This window comes from Ambystoma mexicanum, chromosome 13 (assembly GCF_040938575.1).
Source record: "Ambystoma mexicanum isolate Mex_15411 chromosome 13, UKY_AmexF1_1, whole genome shotgun sequence".
In the NCBI taxonomy this organism is placed as follows: domain Eukaryota; kingdom Metazoa; phylum Chordata; class Amphibia; order Caudata; family Ambystomatidae; genus Ambystoma; species Ambystoma mexicanum.
In genome coordinates this window covers 474,478,120-474,503,962 of record NC_090938.1, presented here as the reverse complement: position 1 = coordinate 474,503,962, position 25,843 = coordinate 474,478,120, and the positions used below count along the sequence as shown (strand labels likewise).

The following is a 25,843-nucleotide window of genomic DNA, read 5'->3' as shown; positions in this document are numbered from 1 at the left end:
TTTCGGAACTTTCGCATCAAATTAGACAAACCTCTTGAGTAACAAGGTCTCGAAGCACACCGATGGACAAGGAAAGAAGCATCCTAGTGCAATACTGAATGATGCACAAAAAAGAATATATATTTTTTTAAATAGCATTTTTCATATGCCAGTCAACAGTTACAATACTGAGCAAAGGGTTGCGACAGCCACTTTGGATACCTCAAAGTATCAAAGATTAACAGATTTAGGGGTACGTGGGATATTCAATACTAGTATGCTAAAAGGTTGAGCGGGATGTACCAGAGACTATAGGTAGGCACACACATAAGCTGATCTGCTAAAGGATCAGAGAAAGTTTAGTATGTTCTGTAGCTCACTCTCAGTTCAGAGGCCTTTATAATATCTCACAGGGAGAAAAGTTAATACCAATAAGGGGATTTGTAGGTGCACCAAAACCTAGTACGAAGCTGAATAGATCATGCTGAAACACATCTACATAAAGCAAGCAATGCTGCATCACATGCATGTAAAACCCATTGCCTTTGCTGCTCGGACACATCAATGCAACCTAGCATGTCTTTTTTATCTTCTCCTTACCTTGTTTGCACGAATCTGTTTGTAAATATCAGTCTGTTGCCGGATCCGATATTCAAGGTCTGAGACATGTGCTTGAAGCCAGTTCCAGCGGCTTACTATTGCAGCTCGATCCACTGCCCACTGCCAATCTGGCCGCTGAGTCCTAAATCAAAGCAGAAAAGGGATCTTCAATACTATGTGACTAGTAATAGGCCTTTTATGAGGTCTGTGCAAAAGTTAAATTGCAGTAATGTAGAAATGGCTATTTGAAGTTGTACTGTTCTTGTGTGCAATTAACCACATACTGAAATTAAACCGTTAATGCAAAAACAGTGATAAACGAAGCACAACAGATCCCAAACATTTAGTTTTCCAAACAAAGTTCTCCTGATGGCCACCTTAAAACCAAACCATAAGAAAAAAGGACATTTCTTTATGGAAGTGGACATGAAGAGCAAAGTAAACAGGACAGACTACTGGCAAAGACTGAAGCCAACGTCTAGCACTTGGCAAAGGCGGGGGGGGGGGGGGGTGGGGAGAAGGGGGATCCTACTCCCTGTTCTAGACATGCCTTAGTTTGTGTCCGCCATTAGACACTACCTAATGATAATGGACACTAGGGAAGTAAGACATTGTGTGCATTAGGAAAACTGAGGGGGCAGTTAACTTATTCCTGGTGGCTATGAACTTTTCACCCCTGCTCCGGATATCACAATGTATGTGAACAACTTTGAGGTATCCGTCTTTACTTTACCCAAAAAAGAAAAGCAAACTCACCTCTTCTACATTTACTTTGTCAGACATTTACTTCCTGCATTTTCTTTGCCTGCATCTTCACATTGTTAAGGTGGCAATGAATAGGTTAAGATAAGGGTTGGGGACTAGGAAGAATATGGGTTAGAAAAAAAGAGGGTTATGTTAACTTTAAAGGACATTTGTACCGCACACTATCACCACTGGAGTGGTCCCCTGGCGTTCTGAAAGAGGACGGGAGGTTGAGTTAGTGGGAGGAAGCAGGAAAAGTGCAAGAGAGCAGTGATGTGCTGTTGGCGGCCTCAGCCCGGTGGGTCCGTTGGCTGGGCCTGGGGTGTTTGCGGCCGGTAGTCGTTGTGTACTGTTGTGCAAGACTATGTGTTTTTGTTTTGTTGTTGCGATGTAGTGAAGTTTGTGCGGTTTGTTGTGCTGTAGGTTTTGGTTGTGTTTGGTTTGGAGTTTGAGAGGTGAATGCAGAAAGGGAAATGGTTAGTAGGGTTGGTAAGTTTGCATCTCTATCCGGCTCTGTCCTGATCTGGGTCCGACTGGCATATAAGGTTCCTTACTCCTCTGGCCCCACCTCTAACATGCTCTCTCATAGCTCCCCTTACCCTCCCTTCATACTCCTCTGGCCAGTGCACCTGCCAATGTCAACCTCTCAGGTAATGTGGTGATTGCCAATATCTTGACAATTCCTCATCACTGTGGTGCCTGGCGGTAACTAAGGGGTAGGCGAAAGTGTTCGTGGGATTGTCTGGGGTAGTTGACTCAGTTTCCTTGCGTGCCGCCTATGTTCCAGTCTATCTGGTGTCACCCGTCCAGGTGCTGTGGGTGTTGCCCTCTCAGGTAGGGGATGTCTGTGTCCTTTCTGGTTTAGTCATCCCTTTTCTGGTTTTGGTTTCCAGATTTAGTCTGTGGTGTTGAAGAGCCAGGTTTTTAGTGATTTCCTGAATTTTAGGCGATCTTCAGTGTTTCTCATTTCTTTTGGGATGATGTTCCAGGTTTTCGCGGCTAAGTGGTAGAAGGAGGTGCTCCAAGTTTTTTCTTAAGGTATGGTTTGAGTTCTAGGCGGATTTCGTTGCTTGATAGGAGGGGTCTCGTTGGTTTGTAGACTTATTTTCTTTTGTAGGATTTCTGCTCCTTGTCCGCTGATTGCCCTGTGCATTATGCACATTGTTTTGAAGGTGATGCAGTGTTTTACTGGGGTGCAGAGGTCCTCTCCCTATAATGACTTGGTGAATGTTAGAAGTGAAAGACGGAACTAAAGAGGTAAATGGAGAAAAGTGAATGTATGGCACAGTGAATGACATAATAAAGACACTCCCAACCTAGACAGTAAGACCAATATTTAAGGAACATGTGGAACACAAATCAGTACAACAGTATAAAACTAAGCCATTCTGTGCTTCAGAAAGAGGAATGGGCATTGGAACCATGTACTCATTCTCAGTTGCAGGATCCACAGAAAACATCACTGAAGGCAGCTGTTAGTCATCCTGGTTTATACATTTTTTTAGTTAATCAGGATTGGCATCTTAATCCCCCCCCTTATTCTTCCACCCTTCCCTCTCAAAGGTATTGCGTTAACTCATGTTACGATCTAACGCCTGTTGCAACAGCTCTTTGCAGCTTCGATCAAATACTCGAATGTATTTTCCAACTAGAGTAGGTAATTCGCCACACCCCCACCTCCCACCCCACCTGTCCAAAACACGTCCCTCTGTGGGGACTTGCTGCGTTACTATACCTAGAAAACATGCGCATTCCATTCTACCAGCTGCAGAATGCTTTAATACCACCATGCGCAGTTCCCGGTTCCTACAAATATACCTGCAGCATTCATCCAAGGTACTCAATTGCTCTATAAGGCCATATAAACAGGCAAATGCTACACTGACTCCATCCACACAAGGACCCTAGCACAGCCAACCAGCGTACAAGTTAAACAATTATGAAAATAATGCTGCTTTATCGAAAAATGCAATTAAAACTTCACAGCACAGACCACTCGTTGTGAATCTTCATACTAAAGGCAAATCTAGCGATCTACCCATGAAGTGCAGAATCCTTAAATTAATGTACTGCAATGAACCATTACATAACTACAGAAGCAAAGGTTTTGCAACAAGTTTCAAAGCGGTTTGTGTAGGTGCTGTAAACATCCTGCACATATAGGTGATCCGCCATGTGCCTCGTCAGGCCACAGCAGCAGTTACCAGGCCGACGGGCCAGTGTGCACAATTTCAACTATTACACTATGCAATATCTAGGGTCACTTAACGTCTTTTATGACTGAAGGTCGCTCAGCTAATTCAACACAGTTGACTTCATGCACATACATATACCATGTCTAGTGAAACAAAAACGTTTCAACATCTAGTCCCTGCTCCACTTACAAAACCTGGTTCAGTCAACAGAGTACGAAGTCCTAACGTCAGCCAATGGATAACTTCTGTGACCGAGCAACTAAGAAAGCTAAAAGACACTTGATTAACAGATTAACACACATTCCCCATCAAAAAGGTTAGCTGATTTAAACACACACTTGCCCAGTTGTACACAAATTGACTGCTAGCATTCAGAAATTGTCCGACAAGTTGCTCATTTTCATCTTTTCAGGAATAGCATCAACCCAAACCTCGCATTTTCCGAAGGGCTAAAGAAATTGCCCATAAACCCAATATACATTTTCCAGATAACTATGTGGTTTCATGAAATCAACCACACTTACCTAGATGGCTTTTAGATTAACTCTTTAGTTGTGCCACTTTTTTGCTTTTAATGGGGGCGGGGAGGGAGGTCCTCCAATAGGCCCCCCACCCCTCTTTGCCACCCTGTATATAGATGGAATACGCAAGCAACAGTGATAAAAGATGCCTCACTACTAGGCTGGCGGATGCACTGAAGAGAGCTCATTGCACAAAGGAAATTGATGCAAAAGGAGAGAACTCATGATCGAACTCCTAATAAAAATGGCTCAGATATATTTTAAAACGTCATTATAAAACACAATATTACGAGCGACAAAAGTTGAAGTAAATGTCAACAAGGCCAGTCTGATTGATGAAACCACCGAACTGTGTTTTCCTATCCGTGATCTACACTCAACATTTGCCATTTGTGAAAAAGGGGTCTTCCTCTTTCCCCTTTGTTCTCGGATCTTCTGACCTACGTCATTAATTCGTATGCATTCGTATTCAATGTTAATCTTGATATTCTAAATTTGTCATTTGGGATTCAGCTGATACGCGAACTGATGTTTAAGCACCAGTAAACATTTTTCTGGTATTCGTGCTCTAGCTCACGGTGCTGCATTCTCATTTAAGCATCCTATATGAAAAAATTAACTTTTCAACGCGATTTTTTTTGTGGCATTGAAGGCCATTTTAAAGACCTGACACTCGGTTCACATTTCCGATTGCAGTCATAAATAACTGTTGCAAGTAAGGCTGGTCAAAAATCATACTTCCGGTCTTTCTAAGCAGTCTTTCTATGCAGTAGCTATAAGTGCTTAAAAGCGTTTAACATAAAAAGCTATATTTGATCAATGTCTATGAATGGCTCAATCAAACCACATTAATTTTACAAAAAATGAATAGTGGTAGCATTACATCTCATCAAAACCAATTGATAAACAATGTGCATCACGCATAGAGCAGTACACAACCAAGGCGCTGAGTTCCAGAGAGACAAACTGCGTCTACATCAACCAACAAGGACGCTCAGAACAAGCATTAACAACTGCCTGGAACCGAAACCCTACAACAAAAGAAAACTGAGGATCTTCCTTCTCCCACCAAGCGCCTAAAACCTGGAACGACCTTCCCAAGTACATACGTAAAAGAAGAAACCACCTACTATTCAGGAAACTACTCAAAACTTGGCTCTTCACGGCATAACTAGAAAGACCAGCCACAGGGGCACACACACAACTAAATTATCGATGACTGACGAGACACTCCCTGATCCACACCAAGCAATCGATAGAAAAAATACTAAGGAAAATATCCCACGACATACCAAACGACTTACCGAGAGACAGCCATGATAGGATCCAAAACCGCATAGCAAGACGAAGACAGAAACACCAGTACAACTCATCAATAGGACCCTGATCCTAAACTATAGCCATTCCCAACAGACCCAATCACGGCAGAAAGCAAGTGAATAGAGAACCCCGTACCATTAGCTCCAATCCAGAGGGTGAGAAACGGAATAAGCACCCACATTACACAATGCTCATCAAGATACAGCGGGAAGCACAATGCGCCATCACACACAAACTACAACCAAACAATAGCCCTAAGGAAGTCACCCCATGGAAACCAAAGAACTTAAAGATGGTCATGATAGGAGGAAACTAACGATTGAATACATAGGTTGACCAAGACCGATGCACTAAGGCGCCTCATCAACAGCACTCTGACCCAGAAGCATCCAAAGCTTCAACTGACCAGTGTCACATTACATAACAAGAGAATAGGTAGTACCAACCCCGTTCCACACCCGAAGAAAAGGTTCAGACACCCATCACCCCATACAATACTCACTATGATATAGCTGGATCCGCGCTACACCACCACAGCATGACAGCTTATAAGGAACCAGCAACAACCCCACTCACAAGAATACAGCTCAAACGGAACCAGAAGTACCTGAATCAGGATACAGACCACACTAACCCAATCCTCAATTTTCTGCATACTCAACCCACACAACCATTTCTCTCCCAGCAATTTGCATGCACTTTACCACACCACATCAACACGAACAGCACCTACAGCACATGAGGCCTCACCCGATCTAATACTTGCACCAAAGCCCAGCACTCGGTGTATACCGAGCTGAAGCTGCCAACAGCACACCACCTCTCCCACTCTCCTACTCCCCTCCTCCCGACGAACCCTATCCTGTTTACAGATCCACCAGAGTGCCTGGGGCCCAATTCCGTTGGTGACGGTGCGCTATATAAGTACCTTTAACATAACATTTAAAAAAGAGCAAAGTGGCAATCAAAATTCAATATACATTATTTTGAGCGTGCAGTTTTTGAAAAATAGCATCCTACAAGCTGTACAAAATCAACTACAATCCCCATATCAAGAAGATTATTAAATCCTACTGCTACCATAACAGCTAAAGCTTGCAAGCCATCGTCAGTTTATGTGTTGAATCAGGCATTATTCAGGTACTGCTTATGTGCTCGCTAGGAACTACATACATTTCTATTGTAGCCTGTTATATGTACTACATATACATCGAATTCTAGCCTGCTTTAGGCACTTAAAATCATTTGGAATTCAGCCTGTATAACATCTCTGTAATTAACCTATTTCAGGTACTGCTTACATCTTGAATTTAGGACTCTGTCCAGTTACTGCATACTTCTGTGTATTTTAGCCTGCTTCTGGCACTGCATTTGTTTTTATTTTACTCTTGTTTACACATTGCACCTACATCTATCACACTGTATCCAAGCCCATCCATACATGAAGCCCACCAGCACCAGACAACTCACTCCTTACTGAAGCCGCTGACCGCATCCTCCACCATGCCCAAACATTCCCAGAAAAAAGTGGCGCTCCAAAAATCGGATCAACCCCCTCCCATCACAGATCCCCACCAACCTCTGCATGCACTACCCTCATTCCTCAACCAAAACATTCCCACCTCTCGTTCTCCACCACCATGCCCCCACTCACATTTCCCTTCCCTAACCATTGCTCGGGACGATCTCTCAAATACCCATTTCAAAAGCCCCTCCTACATTGTTTGGGTCCCAAACATCGCCCTAAACAGAGGCCGCCCTAAACAGAGGACACCCCAACTCGAGGACACCACCTCCTCCATCCACTGCTCTGCTTCCTCTTAGACGCCACCCTGCTTCCCTCACACCCTTTTGCTCCCCCTACTCCCAACCCAATCCTCTCCCTCTTCAACACTTGTATAAACTCCTACTCCTGCCCCACCTCAACCATTTCCCTCCCCCTTGTCCCTTCTGCCCCCACCACGATCACCAGAACCCTCTGAACATCCTTTACTCTCACCCCTTCTCGAACACGCCCTTCCGCCCCCACCCTGTCAAGAATAGGCCCTCTCAAGCAGTCTTCCCCAACAGCCCCATTCGCAGCACCAACACACACACACACACACACACACCCCCACCCTTCCCACCTTTGAATTTCATCTGGGATCCCTCCATGACTAACCTGTTGCTCTTTTTACACCCCCCCAACCCCCACCCCAGCAAATCCTTCCCTCCTTTCTACTACAACCTACCAGTCTCTTGCATCCATATCGATACCAGGTCTAACTAAAACCAATACTTGATATTTTTACTTCATCTCCGACAAAAAACAGATCTCCATCACTGAAACCTAATTCTCCGATGACTTTGAACCAATTGCACATGAAGCCTTCCCCACCAGATACTCGCCAGTTGTGCACAACCGATCTAGCAAAGCTGGAGGACTTGCCAACCTATACAAACATCTCATTGTGCTACACATTGAGAAACAAATCTGCAGCCCTGATTACAAGTCTCTACTAGTGAAATTCCACCTCTCACCCTCCTTCGTTCATTTTCTTACTCCTCTACAGACCCCCCTCGTTACAATGAAACTTTGCAGACTCCATTAGTGACTCAGTTTCAGCAATCCTCATACAAAACCCTTCCCTCACCATACTAGGGGATCTCAACATTTGGTTTGCTATCCCATGTAGCCCCATGACCCGCCCACTCCTAGGTTACATGAAAGCACTTAACTTGTCCCAACTGATTACTCACCCCACCCACAGAGCATGCCATACCCTTGAAGCTGTAGGGAACTCCACCAAATTGATCACTCTACGTCCCTGCCCTCTCATTTGGACTGATCATCTTCAATATCACTAACCCATGCCCCTACAGCCATAGAAAGTCGTCCCCTGTTCGTCTTTGGAACAAGGTCATCACTAAGCCCTGACCTGTCCAACTCCTTCCAAAGATCCCTCGCTATCCTCACCATTGACCAGGGTCCTCCCTCCATTGTACTTTTTGACCATTGGCTCTTTAGCGCCCTCACCCTGCTTACACCTATGAGATCTGCATCCCAGATAAGAGGCCCCATTTCCAAATGGTTCCCTCTCGTCCTCAAATCACTAAAAAACCCTTAAACATCACCTGGAACGCACCCGACGCTCCAACCCTACGGCCCAAAACCGAGCTCTCTGCACCAGACAGATTACAGCATATAGGATGTAAATCAGGAAAGCCAAATTATCCTTCTATGGGAGCAGAATAGCCAACTCCCATAACCCTAGCAAGGAACTCCATAGGATCATCACAGCATTCAGCTGCTCATCCCCCAGCCCACCCAAACCTCAATCTCTCTGCAATATCCTATCCGACCACATCTATAACAGTGCCACTGACAGACACTACTCCATCGCCAGCAAATTGGCAACATCCTTTCCCCTCTGGCCGCCCCCCCCCACTCTCTCTCTCTCTCTCTCCACCAGAAACCCCCTTCCTGCTTTGGTGCACCCAGTGCTCGAATCTTAAGAGCATCTCCCACTCAGATAACCTGAAACTTCTATTCCAAAGTCGGCCCTCTGGATCCACTGATGACCCATGCCCCACCCGCCTTTTGAAGAATATCCTATCTGTTACGCTCACCTTGTCTCTGCGGAGCCGTTGGGGCACTGTTGCAGCCCTCCCTGAACTTTAATCACCCCCTTCAGGCCTCTCCCTCAGTAGAAAAGCTGTGAGCGGTGGTATGGGGTGATACTGCTCCTGTGAATTATGGAAGATAAGCTCTCCGTCCTGCTACTTCTGGCACGTCGAATGGGATCTAGTTCCTTCACTGATCCCTGATAAGGATTAGTCCAGCTGCAAGTATGCTTCTCCTTATGATTGGTAAGTCTTTCTTGAACTCTTGTGATGCTGTTCGTTCTGTTTAATGTCTTTATATGTTGCTCCCATTTATGCCCACAATAATGTCCGTTTTCATCCCTGAGATGTTAATGCGGCCTCAATGCAGCTGAGACGCGAGACGCGGCCGGGTGGAAGATGGATGCAACCGCAATGTTCGACAGCACGTAAGTGATTTAAGGAAAAGCGTGAAGTATGGCGACGTGCAACCTTAAACGGACTGTTTTTTCGATGTCTAACCTTGTCTTCTGTTTTTCGGCAGGCGCTGGTGTCGACAATGGAGCGTGTCGTGCTGCGGTGCCAAGATGAAGATTTTGGCATTCCGGAAAGCGTAAAGATGGATACTTGGTTTGCCAAAGAGATGTACAGGTAAGAACAGCTTCCCCCCAGTTGGTAAGTAACCTGGCGGGAAGCAGGATGTCCAGGAAGCAGGATCTTCAAACGCAAGTCTGACCTCAGGCGACAGTGAGCGTTACACTGCTTGCAAGTGCAGAATAACGCGCAGCGTCTGTCTTGAGGATCGGGGCAGTTTATATAGCTGAGATCGTGGGCACGCCCATTAGGGCCGGCTTACCAGCCACACCCTGCCACTCCTAGAGAGTGAGCACGTGCAAAGGCAATCCATTAGGGGCTGCTTAATGGATGGAATGTTCAAGGTTAATGCATGGAACGTTCAAGGTTAAGTGCTATGTCCATAATATAAGCTTTTTTGTGTTACTTTTGTTCATGAGCCTGGAGCCAGGACAGTGTCCACCCAGGTCTCTTGTGCATGCGACCCCTGCATGCCTGTGCCCCCGACTTCATGACCATGACACTAACTTCAACCTGTACAGCAGCATTGCTAGAGACATGATTAACCATTCTCTGACCTCAGGTCTTTCCCCCCGCACTAAAAACATCACATGTTAAACCGCTACTTAGAAAGGCCACCTTTGACCCTCTTATTCCTACCAACTACTGCCCAATTTCCAATACCCGCTAATAGGCAAACTCCTAAACCGCACTGCATACTCCCAAGCTCTCCCCTCTACACAGAATCCAGTTCCCTTCTTGGCCCATCCCAATCTGGCTTCAAACCTCTGAGGAACGGAAACCTCTCGTCTCTATCTGGGATGGCATGCAAAGCACAGTATACTCTGAATAATGTGCTGCCTATTGCCCTCCCCTCTTCAACATCTATCTAATTCCCCTTCCATCACTCATCTGCTCTCACAACCTTAGCTGCTACAATTACACAGATGGCACCCAGATCACTTGCAGGATCCCCAAAACAACATCGTCCTCCCACCCAGACTTCTCCTACCTCTCGGCAGTCGACCACTGGAGGATGGCCCATCACCACCTCCTCAACCCAGGCAAAACTGAAAAAATTATATCTGCGGAAAAACCTTCACCCAACCCACACCCTGGAAAGCCTCGCTAGCACCCCCCCACTGGCAGCATCCAACTCTGAAAAACATGGGATGCACCTTTGACTCTGATGCAACACTCTCACATCAGCACAGAATCCAGAATAGGTACTTTCCACCTCTGCACCCTGAGTCAGATCTTTCCCTACCTCTCCTACCCTCTCATCCTCAGCTATCCTGGCCATCATTCTCTCCCATTATGCCAACTCCCTCTATATACACACCCGCCTATCAGCTCAGAAAACTGCAGCAGATTTAAAACTCAGCAGCCAAATTCCTCCTTGCTCTCTAACCAAGATAACATCGCCTCTGCCCTCAGAGTGCTTCACTGGCACCCCAGTCAGCCAAAGGACAACTTTCAAAGCTAAGTGCATCACTCACCGTGCCGTTCACAAGACGGGCCACAAATTCCTACAGGAGAAACTTTTACGGTACCAACCAGAAAACGTAGAACATGCTCCGCACACCACCTGGTTATTCCCCCTTTCAACTCCACAAGAGTTGGAGGATCCTCCTCCTCTTTCAAGCCCCCACCCTCTGGAACTCCCTCCCATTAAGGATACACTGCAAAGAGGACTACATCTCCTTCAGGAAGGCACTCAAAACTTGGCTCCCCCCACCCCCAATCAACCTGAACACGGCTCCCCTCTTAAACACCCATCCCACAGTCCGTATGCACCGACACTGCTTACGACCTCCAACCTTCTTGCCCAAAACAAGGTAAAGTATAAACCCGGATTCTAGTCCAATGGCAGAATGTAACCCTGTATTGAATCTAGTTGAATGTAAAATTATGGCCAATGTATTGAACCTATGTGAATGCAGGCTGTTGCCAAAGTAGCCAACATCCTGAAATCAGATGAATGCAGGATGTACCCATTGTATTTAGAAGGAAGTAAAACGCACCCAATCTACTTATACCAGTTGACTGTAGAACACAGCCAAGGTAGTAAATCTAGGTGATTGTAGAGTGCAGCCTGTGGGTTGAATCTAGAATAAATCCATTGCAGCTGGCCGCATGCAGAAGGCAGCCACTCTTTATGGTCAACCTTGTCTTTAGAATAGGGCAAATGACCGGACCCAAGGCATTCACTAAACTATAGCTAATGGTATTAAGCCTGTCGCACTCCATGCTGACGGAACTAAACCCAGGCAAAGCCGCATTCTCGTACGCATTCGCCTTCATACACTAAACACAAAGCACAACACCTCTTCCATCGGGTTGCAGCTATGTCCTACGACAAAAGAATTTGGTGTAGCTGGACACATAACTAGTCCCTTGCACTCACGGTCTCACCTGCTCTCCTCACAGCACCCATCCACATGCCTGACCATCCATGGTAGCTTACTGGGGGCTTGGGCACTCCACCAATAAATTACTTTGGCCAAATGCACACACAAATTACAACCCTCTTCGACAATCATTACTATACCTTGGACTTCAGTAGCAAACCCCCAACCCCCCACACACCTCCCCGAGGGCGTTCCTACTACAAGCGCGTGGAGGCCATACAAATGGGATAAAGATGCTATTAAAGTGACAAACTACTACACTAAGTGATGCTATGGCAGTTAAGCATCTACCTCTGGCCAAATCAGCACTTAATTTTTAAATGTCACGTATGCCACCACATAACCGGCAGATCTGCTCAGTCCTTGGAATGTTTTTGCCCACATGGCCCGCTACCTTATAAGTAAACAAATTATACACATGCACAATCCATCTGTGCATCCACGTTGTGCATATCTCAGAGGACTATGGTTGTAAAGGAAATTTATCTTGGTGATGGGATACATAAAACGGACAAATAACCATAACAGCCCACGATACCAAGTTAATTTCTTGAGAGTATTTTTGTAATTTGTTTTCACCCATGGCGGCCCCGCGGTCCGCGATGCTCCATTGCTGCTCTCCTTATTCCCACCTCCTGTGCCCTCCCACCGGCCCCTATTGGCTAATTACACCTTTATCCCGGGCCTGTCTTGGGCAGCTTACTGCCCGGCAGCCTCCTCGGCTAAGGGTCTCGAAGCAAAGGGCGGCTCCTGCATTGGCGGCTCTAAGATGTGTCAGCAGGTGTCCACAGAGAAAGCCAATGAAGCCATCAACCAACAGACACCAACAAAACTAAGTGTGGCATGGGTGGGGTGTAGAGCAATCACTCTACTCCAGAAAGCCCTCACCACTCTACCTTACCTCTCCATAATGTATAACGCCATAATTTTTGTACAACATGCATACTTGGAGAGATTTGTGGCCACCAGCCTGGGACCACTCTTGGCCGGACTGTAGATGTTGCATTGCATTGCGCACTAACATGCTAGCCAATATTAAGCAATTCGACACCTATATAGAAGTGTCAAGATTAGCCTGCGTCTCCTTCAGACAGGTGTAATAAGGTTGACATGTGCCACACGGAGATGGAATTTTTAGCTTTAGCCTGCGCGGCATCTAGATAGCAATGTCAATGTTAGCATATGCCACACTGATATGGAATTCTTAGCCTGTGTCACATCTAGACAGGATTATGAATTTAACAACATGTTCCACACTTAGATGGAATTCCTAACTTGACCTGTGTCGCATCTAGATAGAATGTGAATGTTAGAACACTTAAATTAAACTGGAAATGATTATAAGTGCAACACTTGAATGGAATCGTGACCACTGGTTTGCCTCACATCGAATAGTGGATGGTAGTAAGCATCACACAGACATAATTGCAAGGACAGCAATGGCAACTAACCAATCCACTAATATTTTCACCCCTCTGCATACACCTCTCAAACTCTAACCAAACACCACAAGCCTAAAATGCAGCAATCCGCACAAACTTCACTACACTGCAACAACAAAACAAACCGCACAGACTTGCACAACAGCACACGACTACTGACCGTAAAACACCCCAAGCCCAGCAAACGGACCCAACGGGCTGAGGCTGCCAACAGCACATCACTGCTATCTTGCACTTTTCCAGCTCATTCCAACTAACTCAACCCCCGGCCCCCCCTCTTTCAGAGCCGCCAGAGCACCACTCCGGTGGTGATAGGGCGCAGTATAAATAACCTTTAACATTACCATCAGCATTGTTTAATTCATATCTATCCAAAGCTTTCAAATGAGCCATGTAATGTTGCATCATATTTTCAGGAAGGTCTTTACCTTCAGTCACAAGAAATCGTCAACTATTAAACTGTGCACCACTTCGAAAATAAAATATATTTCAACTGATTCATTAAGGTACCATTATCCGATTTTCCAGCAAAATCCTATCGATGAATGGCCTGACCAGTAAGACTGTATATAACCTATTCAAGCCATATCAGCTGTATAGGAGTCCCTCTGTGCAAACCCAAAAGGAGACAGCAGAAATTCCCATGCACAACTGACCATTTGGAAACTATTTCAGAGCCAACGGGTGGTAGGCAAAAGATTCAGCACCTGACATTCCAATAATAAATATATGACCTTAGTTTTCCTAAAGTTCATTGCCAGCTCATTCCGGACATGGTATCCCTGGAGGGCGTCCAAAGCGTTCTGAAGACCCATTTAATTCCCACTGAAAAGTACTGTTGCATCGGCATTTAAATGTGTGGGAAAGGGAATTTTGCCAGTTCAGAAGGAAACTGGGGATCTGGGACAGATTAAAAAGTAAATGGCCAACCAGGGGGCGCAGACAAGATGGCTGCCTGAATTGCAAGCTGTCCCCTGCCTTGCAGTTTGAGGAGATACTGAGACAAGCACTCCTACAGCCCCAAAAGTGTGACCTACACTTAAGGCCGTGGGAATCGGGAGAAGCCCCCATAGGCTTTAAAAGCTTCTGACATGACCCTCTGAACCCCACGGCGGCAGACCAGGAGGGTGCCGGGCCTGCTGGACCTCTGCAGCGCTGTGGAGGCTTGAGAGGGGTGGAGCCGACAAGATATGGAGGGTGGGAAGCGGGCTGGAGCTCACAGATCCAGCTCCCCCGGTAACAGAACAAGAGAAGGGGGTTGTTTCTTACCTGTAACTCCATTTCTCCAGCGTTGGCATCTTTCATGGATTCACATGTTGTGAATATTCCCCGTCAGGCTAGGAACCTTGGTTATTTTAACTTCGTGTTTTCCTATGGAAAACTTCGACACTTCAGAGTCCTATCAACGTCCTTTTTGGGTGCGTTAGCCACCACCAATAGGATGTAGGGTATAAATAGCCCCACCCCCGCGGATTCCCTTCAGATTTTAACCTTTAAAGTAGAGGCAACCCGAAACCAGATTTGCCTGCAGGGGCGGCTGGCGGGCGCATTTGAATCCATGAAAGATACCAACGCTGGAGAAATGGAGTTCCAGGTAAGAAATTACTCCCTTATCCAGCATTGGATCTTTCATGGATTCACATGCTGTGATAAAGATTACATAGCAGTACCAAACATGAATGGCGGAGTGCAAACCAATACAGAACCAGAATCACATACATGAGACCAAGAAACCCATCAGTGATCAAGTTCAAACAAAAATACCCCAAAGCTGCGAGGCCTACCTTATTGAAACAGGCGTTGCAGGATGGCCCGTCCCACCTGCACATCCTTACCATGCTGCTGCTCCAGAAAGTAATGCCGGGTAAAGGTATGCAGCACCGCACAGGAGGCCGCCTGGCAAATGTCCACCAGAGGAATCCCCGACCATAATGCCGCCGACGAAGCTGTAGACCTCATCGAGTGTGCCCTCGGATTCCTTTCCAAAGGCTTCCCAGCTTTAGTGAATGCAGAATGAGATAGCAGACGACACCCAGCGACAAAGTCCTTGTTTGGAGATTGTTCGTCCCTTGACGGACAGTCTATAGGCCACAAATGGTTGTTTAGAAAGTCAGAACTCTTGAGTACGATTCAAATAAAACTTCAATGCCCACTTGACATCCCGCGAATGCAAATCCTGTTCTACAGGCGTGGAGGCTGAAGCGAAGAACGAGGGCAACACAATAGAAGAGAGTTTATGAAATGTGGTTGGCACTTTTGGGATAAAGTGTGGATTAGTAGCCAGTACCTCCTTGTCCTTGAAGATCCTCAAGTATGGAGGGTCCACAACTAAAGCTTGCAACTCATTCATCCTTCTGGCCGAAGTAATGGCCACCAGAAAAGCCACCTTCGAAGATAAAAACTGCAAAGGCGTTTACGACATTGGTTCAAACGGATGCTTCATCAGACCTGACAGAACCACATTAAGACTCCACACCGGAGGAAACTTTTTAACTGGAGGAAAGGTCCTAAACAATCTCTTCAAGAAATGCTTGAAGAGACGATCACTAAACAGAGGCATAGCATGCCATTTCCGAGTGAATCTAGAAATTGCTGCCAGGTGTATCTTCAAAGGTAAGTCTGACCTCAGGCGACAGTGAGCGTTACACGGCCGGCAAGTGCAGAATAACGCATAGCGTCGGTCTTGAGGATCGGGGCAGTTTATATAGCTCAGATCGTGGGCACGCCCATTAGGGCCAGCTTACCAGCCACACCCTGCCACTCCTAGAGAGTGAGCACGTGCAAAGGCAATCCATTAGCAGCCACACCCAAGAATACACTTGGTGCTGCTTAATGCATGGAACGTTCAAGGTTAATGCATCTGAAGTGCTATGTCCATAATAAAAGCTTTTTTGTGTTAAAGGGATGTTCTTGTTTACTTTTGTTCATGGAGGAGAATGCCAGACCCTTTTCTGCCATCTGCAATAAGTATGGTAAAACTTGCTCCGGCTAAATGTTCAAAGGGTCCATCCCAGGTTGACCTTTACACCACACACAAAACCTTTTCCATTTACACGCCTAGGAGGCATTCGTGGACGGAGCTCTTGCTGCCTCCAAAATGCACCGACAGTCACCAGAAGGCTTCAGCAGGCCAACCTCTGAGAAGTCAGGAGCCAAGCCGTCAGGCTGAGAGCCCGGTTCGTGGTGCCAGACAGCGCCCTTGTCCTGAGACAGCAGGTTCGGCGTCACTGCCAACCGAATCGGCTCTGCCGCGGACAGATGACCATATGAAGGAGATCTGAGAACCACGGCTGCCTGGCCCAGAAGGGAGCCACCAGAATCACAGCATGGGTATCTCCGAATCCACTGAAGGGTCCGCCGAATGAGTGGAAACGGAGGAAATGCATAAGCGAACCAGTCCATCCAATGGAACGCGAACGCATCCCCCAGAGACTAGGGATGAGCCCACCAGCTGGCAAATTCCTTGCACTGCTTCTTTTCCCTCGTTGCGAAGAGATCCAACGAAGGACGGCCCTACTTCCGGAAGAGCATGGACACCTGCTGCTTCTTCAGCTGCCACTCGTGTAGTTGGCTCACCTCCCTTCTGAGCGCATCCGCTTTTACATTCAACACTCCCGGCAGATGAAAGGCCACAATGCCGATGTCGTGCAACAGAGCCCAATGCCAGAGGTCTTGTGCTTCCTTCGACAGCACCCTGGAATGCGTGCTGCCTTGTTTCCCCGAGGTAAAAACATTGTGGTGGCATTGTCCGTCAACACCCTCACCACCGACCCGCGTATGCACGGCAGAAAAGATTTCAGGGCCCAATGTACCGCTCTCAACTCGAGCACATTGATGTGGAAACGTGACTCCACCCGAGACCACAGGCCATGGACCTGCGAGTCCTTGAGATGCGCCCCCGAGAGGCATCCATCACAATTGTAAAATGGAATTCTGGTTCCAGCAACGGCATGCCTCGAACCAGATTGTCCGAGCAGTGCCACCATCGAAGCGCTTCCACCAGATCGCCGTCGATGACCACTTTGTCAGACCACAATCCGCGACTTTGAGCCCATCGGCCAGCGAGGAATTCCTGTACCGGCCTCATGAAGAGACAGTTTTTCACCAGTGGAATGCAGGACGCCATGGCCCCCAACAGTGACATGTAGGTCCGAACGGACACGCCACACCGCTGCTTTTTTCTTTAGCTTCAAAACCCTCTCGTCCAAGGGCCTCACAAGCCCCAGCTGAGTTAGAAACTGTGCCCCCACAAAAACCAAGTCCTTGGAAGGCAACAGAAAAGACTTCTCGAAGTTCACGGCGAAACCTAGCCGATGCAACAGCTGCAAGGTAGCGTCGAGACTTTCCTGATCCTCCCCAGGCGACGAACCTTGTACCAGCCAGTCACCCAGGTATCAGTAAACAAGATGACCTTCCCGATAGTGCAGGGCCGCCACCAGCGCCAGACATTTTGTAAACGTTCTGGGGATGACTTTAATCCGAACGGAAGCACTCAAAACTGGAAGTGATGTTCTCCCACGACAAACTGCAGGAAGGTGCCGTCGACACACAGGGATATGAAAGTACGTGTCCTGTAGATCCAACGAGGACAGATACTCGCCCGGTTGTATAGACCAAACGACGACCTGAAGTGTGAGCATCTTTAACTTCAGGCGTTGCAGAGTCTTGAACGCCCGAAGATCCTGTATGGGCTGCCACTTACCATTGGGCTTCTTTACCACAAAGTACTGGGAATAAACCCCCTGGCCTTTCTCGGCTACTGGAACCAATTCTATAGCTCCTTTCTGCAGCATAAGTCTGAAGGAAGAGGCCTGCCCTGTTCTTTTCCTGGATGCCTGAAAATCTCTACTTTATTTGCGTCAACTGTGCTGACGACCTGTACCCCTGAGAGAAGTAACCTAATCGCCCGTAGCCACGATCTCTGGGGGAAGTAAATAGAGTATTTCCCACAGCTCCACGGAAGGAACGAAAGCGACGAAACGAGCGTCCACTCTGCAAGGCTCCTAACGACTTGGCAATCTCAGAGGCCTCTTTCATACCCTTAAGAGTCTTTTCGATTTCCCCCTCCCCCCCCCCCCCCCCCCCCCCCCCCCAACAACTGCTCCTCCTCACATGGCATGTCCAGAACTTTATAGTGCACCTTTGGCTGTGCACTTAAGCCAAGCCTGTCGACGCAGTACTACGCCGTTGTCAATCTGTTTAAAACCAGATTCTGTCAGGTCCACCGCAATGTTAATGCTATGATTGGATGCTTCCTCCCCTTTGCGTACCAACATCATAGCCGTTTTACGCTGTTCCTCTGGTAGATGTTCCAGCAGAGGACCCAACCGATGCCACATCTCACGATCGCAGCGAGCGATGATCGCTAGAGATTTGGCCGCATTCACAGTCGCTTCCACGGTCAAAACCTTACCGAAAGGCATCTCGTCTCCTGGCCTCGTTATCGGGAGGAGTGGTTCATTTGTGCTGACTTCTGGCTTTCCGGCTAGCCACAGCTGAAACCGACTCAGGAGTTGGCTGCGAAACCAAGCACTTTGGTGCTGATTCCGGGGCCTTGAACTTCTTCTCCAGCCTCCCTTTGATGGCTGGTTCCAAGAAGGGGTGTTGCATCGTACACATGCCCTCCTGCCACACATGGTCTAGAATTGGCACAGAGATCACAGATTTTCGTCTCTTGCCCATGTGGTCAAACAGGAAGCACTCCTTCCGCTCTTCCTCAGGAGCCAACCCAAACTCTGCACATGCTTTAGCCATCATTGCATGAAACGCCCCCACATCATCAGATGGGGGGAGGGGTGGGGAGGGAGGGAGCTGCGCCGGACTACGAGGTGGTTCCATTTCAATGTCCGAATCCCACGCCCGGTCGCTCGACAGCGACGAGCCAGCTGACATGGTCTCCCTAGGCCCAATGTCCGATTCAGATTCCGGAAGCTCACCCTCCTCAGGATGGGAAGATGGGCAATCTTTGGGCACCTGTAGGGGGTGAAGGCAATTCAGCCGAAGCCATCGAACGCAGAGGAACACCTGCAGCGTCGACGGTAGGCCCCCACCGGAGCTATGTGCACAGGAGGTAATCTGGAATCCAGTTGGCCCAACAGAGATTGTAACGTGGACAACACCTGGAGCGGTAGCATCGCCTGCGGGTTCACCAAAGGGTAACTGGTCGGACCAGCACCCACACCCATTGATGTCACCAAACCAACACATTGCAGGCCCAGGGCCGACAAATCCGCCACTGGGTCCCCATCATCCTCTGCTTCCAATGCAGTCTCTTGCTGTAGAATAGTATCTGGTAGACGAGAGTCAAAAGCAGAAGCCTGCCACACCTCCCTCATCGGTAACAAGGTGCTCAACGACAGCATCGGGTCTTTTTCTCCTACCGGAGCAGTAGACATTACGGCCGGCGACGGTATTGAAGTTGACAACAGGATTGTCGACGACAGGACTCTCGACGACGACGTAGTAGGCAATGCAGCCTGTGGTGCAGATATTTCAGGCGATCCCTCCTGCTTAGTCCCACTGGACCGATGCGTTGACGACTTGTGATGGTACCCTGAAGAGAAGAGTCGACAAAGAGTCTTTCTTGGCCTTCACCCGAGACCCCTTCTCAGGCTTACTTCCAGATCCTCGTGACTGGTCCAACCGACCATGCTTGGACGAAGACTTCCCTTTAGAAAGATGTTTACCTGAAGAGGGGCGACTACTCTCACCGACCACTGGGACAGGCTGGGACTTTTTAGACGGAGATTCAGCCGATGCGGACCGGCGATGATCCGCAGCTTGGGCTGACACCTCCGATGCCAAGCTACGCACCGAGCCCACCTCCGAGGCAGGATAGGTACCTTCATTCAGCCAGCACACCAACCGCTGCGGTACTTAAGCGTCTTTTGGGAGAACCCCTTACAGATCTCAGAAGATTAGGCCGAATGATGGGGGTTGAGGCAATAAAGGCAGTCTATACGCCCGTCCCCCTCATACACTTTCTGCAGCCTGCAGGTCGCACAGGGACGGAACAACAATTTTCCTGAAGACATCTTCACCAAATCGCACCAACACGTGTAGAAATTACAACGAGATGGTTGAAATCTGAAGGGAAGCCGCTGGGGTAGGGCTATTTATACCTTAGTCCTATTGGTGGTGGCTAAAGCACCCAAAAAGGACGTTGATAGGACACTTAAGTGTCAAAGTTTTCCATAGGAAAAACGCTAACTTATAATGACCGAGGTTCCCAGCCTGACGGGGAATATTCACAGCATGTGAATCCATGAAAGAGCCAATGCTGGAGAAACAATGTTATCCCACTTGGGGGAAAGAGGGATGTGTGCATAGGACCCGTCTCTCCCCCACCGACCTGGTAGACCGGGGTCCTGTGGCGACGTGTGCGGGGGCCGGCCGAGTCTGGCAGCTGTGTCCTGGGCAGGACCAGAGGGGGGCCGGTGAACCTCCCAACCATCACAGAAGGGGAGGCCCACCCCCACAACAACAGGAGAGGCGGCGGTGGTGCCCACTTGCAATGAGGACACAACTGACGGGCTGTAGCCGTTTCCTCCCCGTCCCGGTCGTGCAGTAAGGGATTGAGACAGCAACCTGGCCGGAATGCGCACCGAGGCCCAAAGGAGTAGACGGCACTGGAGGACTCTGGAACATGAGTGGCCATAAACACAGCCCAAGATCACATGGCACATCCACGTTGCACTAAACACTGGCCCTATGAAATATTGAGGGGTCTGGGCACCTCATCAACAGATCATCATAGAACCTTCACAGACTATTGAGTAATGAAGTTAACACCCACCATCTTCCTGAGACTTACTAAACTACATAGGCCTAGGGACAATTAAAAGAGCGGACGGTGGATTCCCACAGAGGAGGGGGGGGGGGGCGGGGGACTACATACTCTCCCTGAGGCCAAGAGCAAACACCTCCCAAGTGCTAGGGTATTGAGGTGCCTGGGGAGGGCGGGGAGGGGAACTCTCCAGATCTTGGCTCAGCGAATGAGAGAGTGGTGTGCAGTGGTAGCCCCCAGTTCAAGCAGCAGTGGCAGGGGTGCCCCAAGGCACGCACCGGGAGTGGCCGCACATGTGGGTGCGAGGCAAACCGGGCCCCCACAGCAGGGAAATTGAAGGAGACCAGCAGGATCATTCCGGTGAAGGGGGCGATTCCATCACCCCACCACCCCGAGGACCTCGCACGCTGGGGAGGATAAGGAGGTATGCAGAGGTGAAGAAACAAGACGAGCCTTGAGGGCGACCCCCCTCACCCCCATATACGGGACTCTGCTTGGGGGGATGCCAACATAACTGTCAACAAGGGGCCCAACCCCGGAGTATCGAGGGGGCAGAGTGGGGCACCCACTGAGGGACAAGATTGATTAACACAAAAGGAGCCAGACTGGCCAAAGACGCAAGTCAGGGACTCAGTACCTTCACCAGGGAAGGAGGGGGGTGACCACTGGCCTCGACTACATTGGCTGACTCAAGTGGGGGGTCCCTGTGGCTGGAGTGAACTACAATTTGAATAAAGCTCGTAACCCCTCTCCCTCGACTCTGTTAGAACTGGGGGCATTGATTGTGGACACCTGTGAGCTGGCATTAAACCTTGACGCACTTCCAGTACCAAGGCACAGAGTCAATGGTAGGGGCTGCTGAGAGCTCGGAGCCCACTGCCCCACCAGCAGAGCTTAGTTCCATCAAGAATGATATACAGACCATCCTGGAAGAGCTCAGGGCAATGACGACGGAAATGGGGGCAACATTGGCAGACCTCTCGGCCAAGGTGGTATCCCTGGAGGACAGAATGGATGGGGTAAAGGCCTACCAAACCTCCACGGGCTTACTGTAGACACAGATGGAGGCACGATTTATGGAAATAGAAAGACATAAGGAAGAGGTGAGCCTCGAGGTCGAAAATATTGAGAACCGGGAGGGACGCAACAATCAGGTTTTTTGGCCTAAAAGAGAGGGTGAGACTCAAACGGGCCTTAAACAAAAGATACAAGAAATAGAGAAGTTTCTCGATTCCAGGGAAGGAGAGAGACTCAGACAGGGTGCATAGAACTGGAGGAGATTCACGTGGGCCTGCTCCCAGTCCTGGTGCATATGCACTATTACAGGGACAAGGTGAGGATCTTTGAAAAGGCAAAGCGCAGGGAGGTGACCTATGGGAACTCCAAGGTGGCAATTTTTAAAGATTTATCGATCCACACAGTATTGAGGCGAAAGAAGCATGGTGCCCTCACTAGATGGCTCCAGGAAAAGGGGGTGAGATACCGATGGGGCTACCCTTTTGCTCTGGTGTTTGAATGGGAGCGAGAAAGGTATCATCTTGTGGCAGAGGAGGAGCTACGCGTCATGGAGGATCTGGTGGGCAGGCGGGAGGCCTCCACCTCGGAAGACTGAGGGCATGGACCGGGCGCTAATCATACCCTCCTCTCCCCCCCTCCGCCCTCCCCCTCAAGGACCAGACTCTGTGCAGGGAAAGGGTAGGGCTAAAGGAGTCCGAAAGTTTCAAAAGCTTACACCCCTCCCCCCCTGTCATGACAGGAAGACGTCTGGAGGTAAAGCTGACTTTACGTCTGTAGCCCCCATGCCAGGAGAGAGGGGGTTTCTCTGGTGCCCTCGGAAGGAGGAAGCCTCCCTGGACCTGGAAGGCAGGTGGGGGAAGTCTAGAGTTTCGGCGGGCACCACAGGGATTTCTGCTACAATGACAATATATTGCTTATTCCGTGATTTTTATAGATGTTTTAACCTGGAGCTTCCAGTCTGGAAAAAGATCCTATGGCATCCGTATCTCGATGAACAGTTTAGAAGAAAAGTACATCTACTGTACGTTATTATAATGTCCTTATGCTGTGTATGGAACAAAATTTCTTTGCAAAAAATTGCGTCCACAATATTCTGGTTCGCAGTGCTACATTTGGACATACACTTGTTATCTAAATTAGAGAAAACACATGTGATTGATACTGCTTCCCAGAATATCCCCCCCGAAGCAACATCTGGTTATGTTTATTACAGGAAACATATAATTGATGTCTTCATTAATTCCTTTTGGGGTGAGAGAACTCAATCTATCAATCCAAAACGTCTCACGTTGATCCAGTCTTTTCTGTAAATCTTCAAGATTCACCTGGGGGTATGTGCTTTATCTGTTTTTGCATTATCCTTGAATCATTGATATATGTTTTGTGTTGAAATACTGTATTGTTCTATGAATGATTAGTTGTTGGTATATTCACTAAAGCATGGCCCTGACGATGGTCAGACCGAAATGCATTGGCATATGTGCTTACTGATGAAACAACCTATGTTTTTCGAAGTTGCCTCACTATATGAAAATCGAATTGGCGATACTAAACCTAGAAATGTGAATAAAACATTTCTTGTTGAAGAATTCACTACAACTATTTCATATCTTTGAATCAATATTTAATACTTGATTGTATATTTGAATAAAATTTTGCAACCCTGCCAAGGGTCAACTGAGAGCTCTAGCCTTTAGTAAGGTAATGCTACCTTACTTTTCTTCTAAAAGGTGGGGGAAGTCTCCCATGGAACCGCCGATAAGGAGGTCTGTTGTATTGAAATTGATAACTAGCTCGATTCGAAGAGGGAGCGCTGCAAGACGGAAGACTGCAGTGGGAGGGAGGGATCCGGTAGTTGGGGGTGTTGATTGCAGAGTTTACTTAGAGTAGGGAGGGGTTTCCCTCCCCTCACCCAGGCTCACGAGGGAGTTATGGGGGGTGGGGGGAGGAGTAGGGCTGCCTAACATGTGGTCCAAGGTAGGGGTTCTACCCCTGGCTGTTCGAGACATGCCCAACATGAGGGGGGCACAAGATCGGACGACTCAGATGGGGGGTGGGTGTAGGGAGCAAGACGGGTGGGGCAGGCAGAGTAAGATATTCTACGCAGCTGAGTATATAAGTAACATGAAGGGATTGAACTCCCAGAACAAGAGCATTAACCAGCAATATGTTTCGAAAGCAGAAACTCTGGATCCTTTTCCTGCAGGAGACCCATTTAAGGCAGGGGGCGGAATCGTCAATAAAAAGGCAAGGAGATGGGTATGAACTTCTGGGCCTCCCACAAAGACACCAAGAAGGGGTTGGCATTCTGCAGGCCAAAGTCCTTTCGGCTGACGGGAATCCAGGTAAGGAGGGGATTCGGGGAAGGATCCTGGGTATAAAAGGGGTACACGAGGGGAGGCAGATTACACTAGCCACTCCTTATGCCCCCAACATGGGGCAGGTGGGATTCGGTTTTAAGATGATGGATGCCTGGGCGGAGAGTGCTACACTCCTGGGAGGACTGGCGGGGGGTTATTTCAACCTGGTAGTCGACCCTACAGTAGGCTGATGGTCTGCAAAAGGACTTGGTATCAAAGTGGCAACCAAGGAGAATCTGACCTTTCAGAATCTCCTACGGGACCATTTTTGAATAGACGTCTGGAGGAGGCACTGGCCGGGCCCGTGAGGCTACACGGTCCCCCCACATAAGACCTAAACAAGAATTTATCTCCTGGTCCTGAGGGAAGGGGAAGGTGAGGTAGGGGACCCAGGGTGGAAGCGATCACATGGTCAGATCACAAGCTGGTGGCGACTAATTGGTGATTCCCAGAACCCCCACGATGCTTCCAGTGGAGGTGCAATGCCAATTTATCCAGGGACCGGGTGTTTAGGGACTTCCTGGAGAAAGATAGGTGCCTACTTTGAAACAAACGATAATGGGGAGACTGGCATGGTAATGGTTTGGGAGGCGGCTAAGCCACTTTGAAGGCTCTCTTAGGGAGAGGGGGTTAATCGAAAGGGGGCTCCAAGAGGAATTGAGGGTCCCGACATCTCAACTCAGCCAGCTGGGTGCTGATGGGGAAAACCTCCTAGGGGAAATGAGGGACAGGAGGCAAGAGCTCCACACGGTCCCGATAGGGGAGGTTAACAAAATGAGATACACCCGTCAAAGTTATTATGAAAGAGTGGACACAGTGGGGACCATCCTGGCCAACCGGAGAGGGGCTGTAGAGAGTAGAGGAGGGGAGAGGGGATACAGGATGACACGGGATGTATAGTAAGGGGGCTGGGGACATTGCAGCTTGTTTGGCAGATTACTAGAGAGACATTTATGCCAAGTCAGTGGAGGAATCGGCAGAGGCAATGCAGAGGTATTTGGCCGAAATGAGCATCCCCCAGACTCACAAAGGCGCGGAGAGAGACCCTAGACGGGGAGATCACGCTGGTTGAGGTCCTGCGGACCATACAAATATTAAACACATGGAAAGCCCAGGGAGTGGATGGCTTTACCGCCGACTTCTACAAGCAGAACCAAAACCAACTGGCCGGGGCTATGGCAAAGCTGTTCAACTCCATAATAGGGGAAGACATGATACCACAGTCTTTTCTCCGGGCCATGATAGTCTTCCTGAAGTCAGAGAAGGACCAGACCAACTGTGCCTCATTACAGGCCAATCTCCATCCTCACCAA

At 48.4% G+C, this 25,843-nt stretch overlaps 1 protein-coding gene across 4 annotated transcripts in view; it reads right to left on the bottom strand.

Annotated features, from left to right (window-relative positions):
* The window catches only part of KANSL1 (KAT8 regulatory NSL complex subunit 1), a 1,100,309-nt gene that overhangs the window by 413,150 nt on the left and 661,316 nt on the right, over positions 1-25,843 (bottom strand). For all 4 annotated transcript variants that reach the window (XM_069634095.1, XM_069634096.1, XM_069634094.1 and 1 more), the window contains one exon: positions 580-721. In XM_069634095.1, the coding sequence (XP_069490196.1) occupies positions 580-721 (142 nt within the window). The remainder of the gene's footprint in view (positions 1-579; positions 722-25,843) is intronic.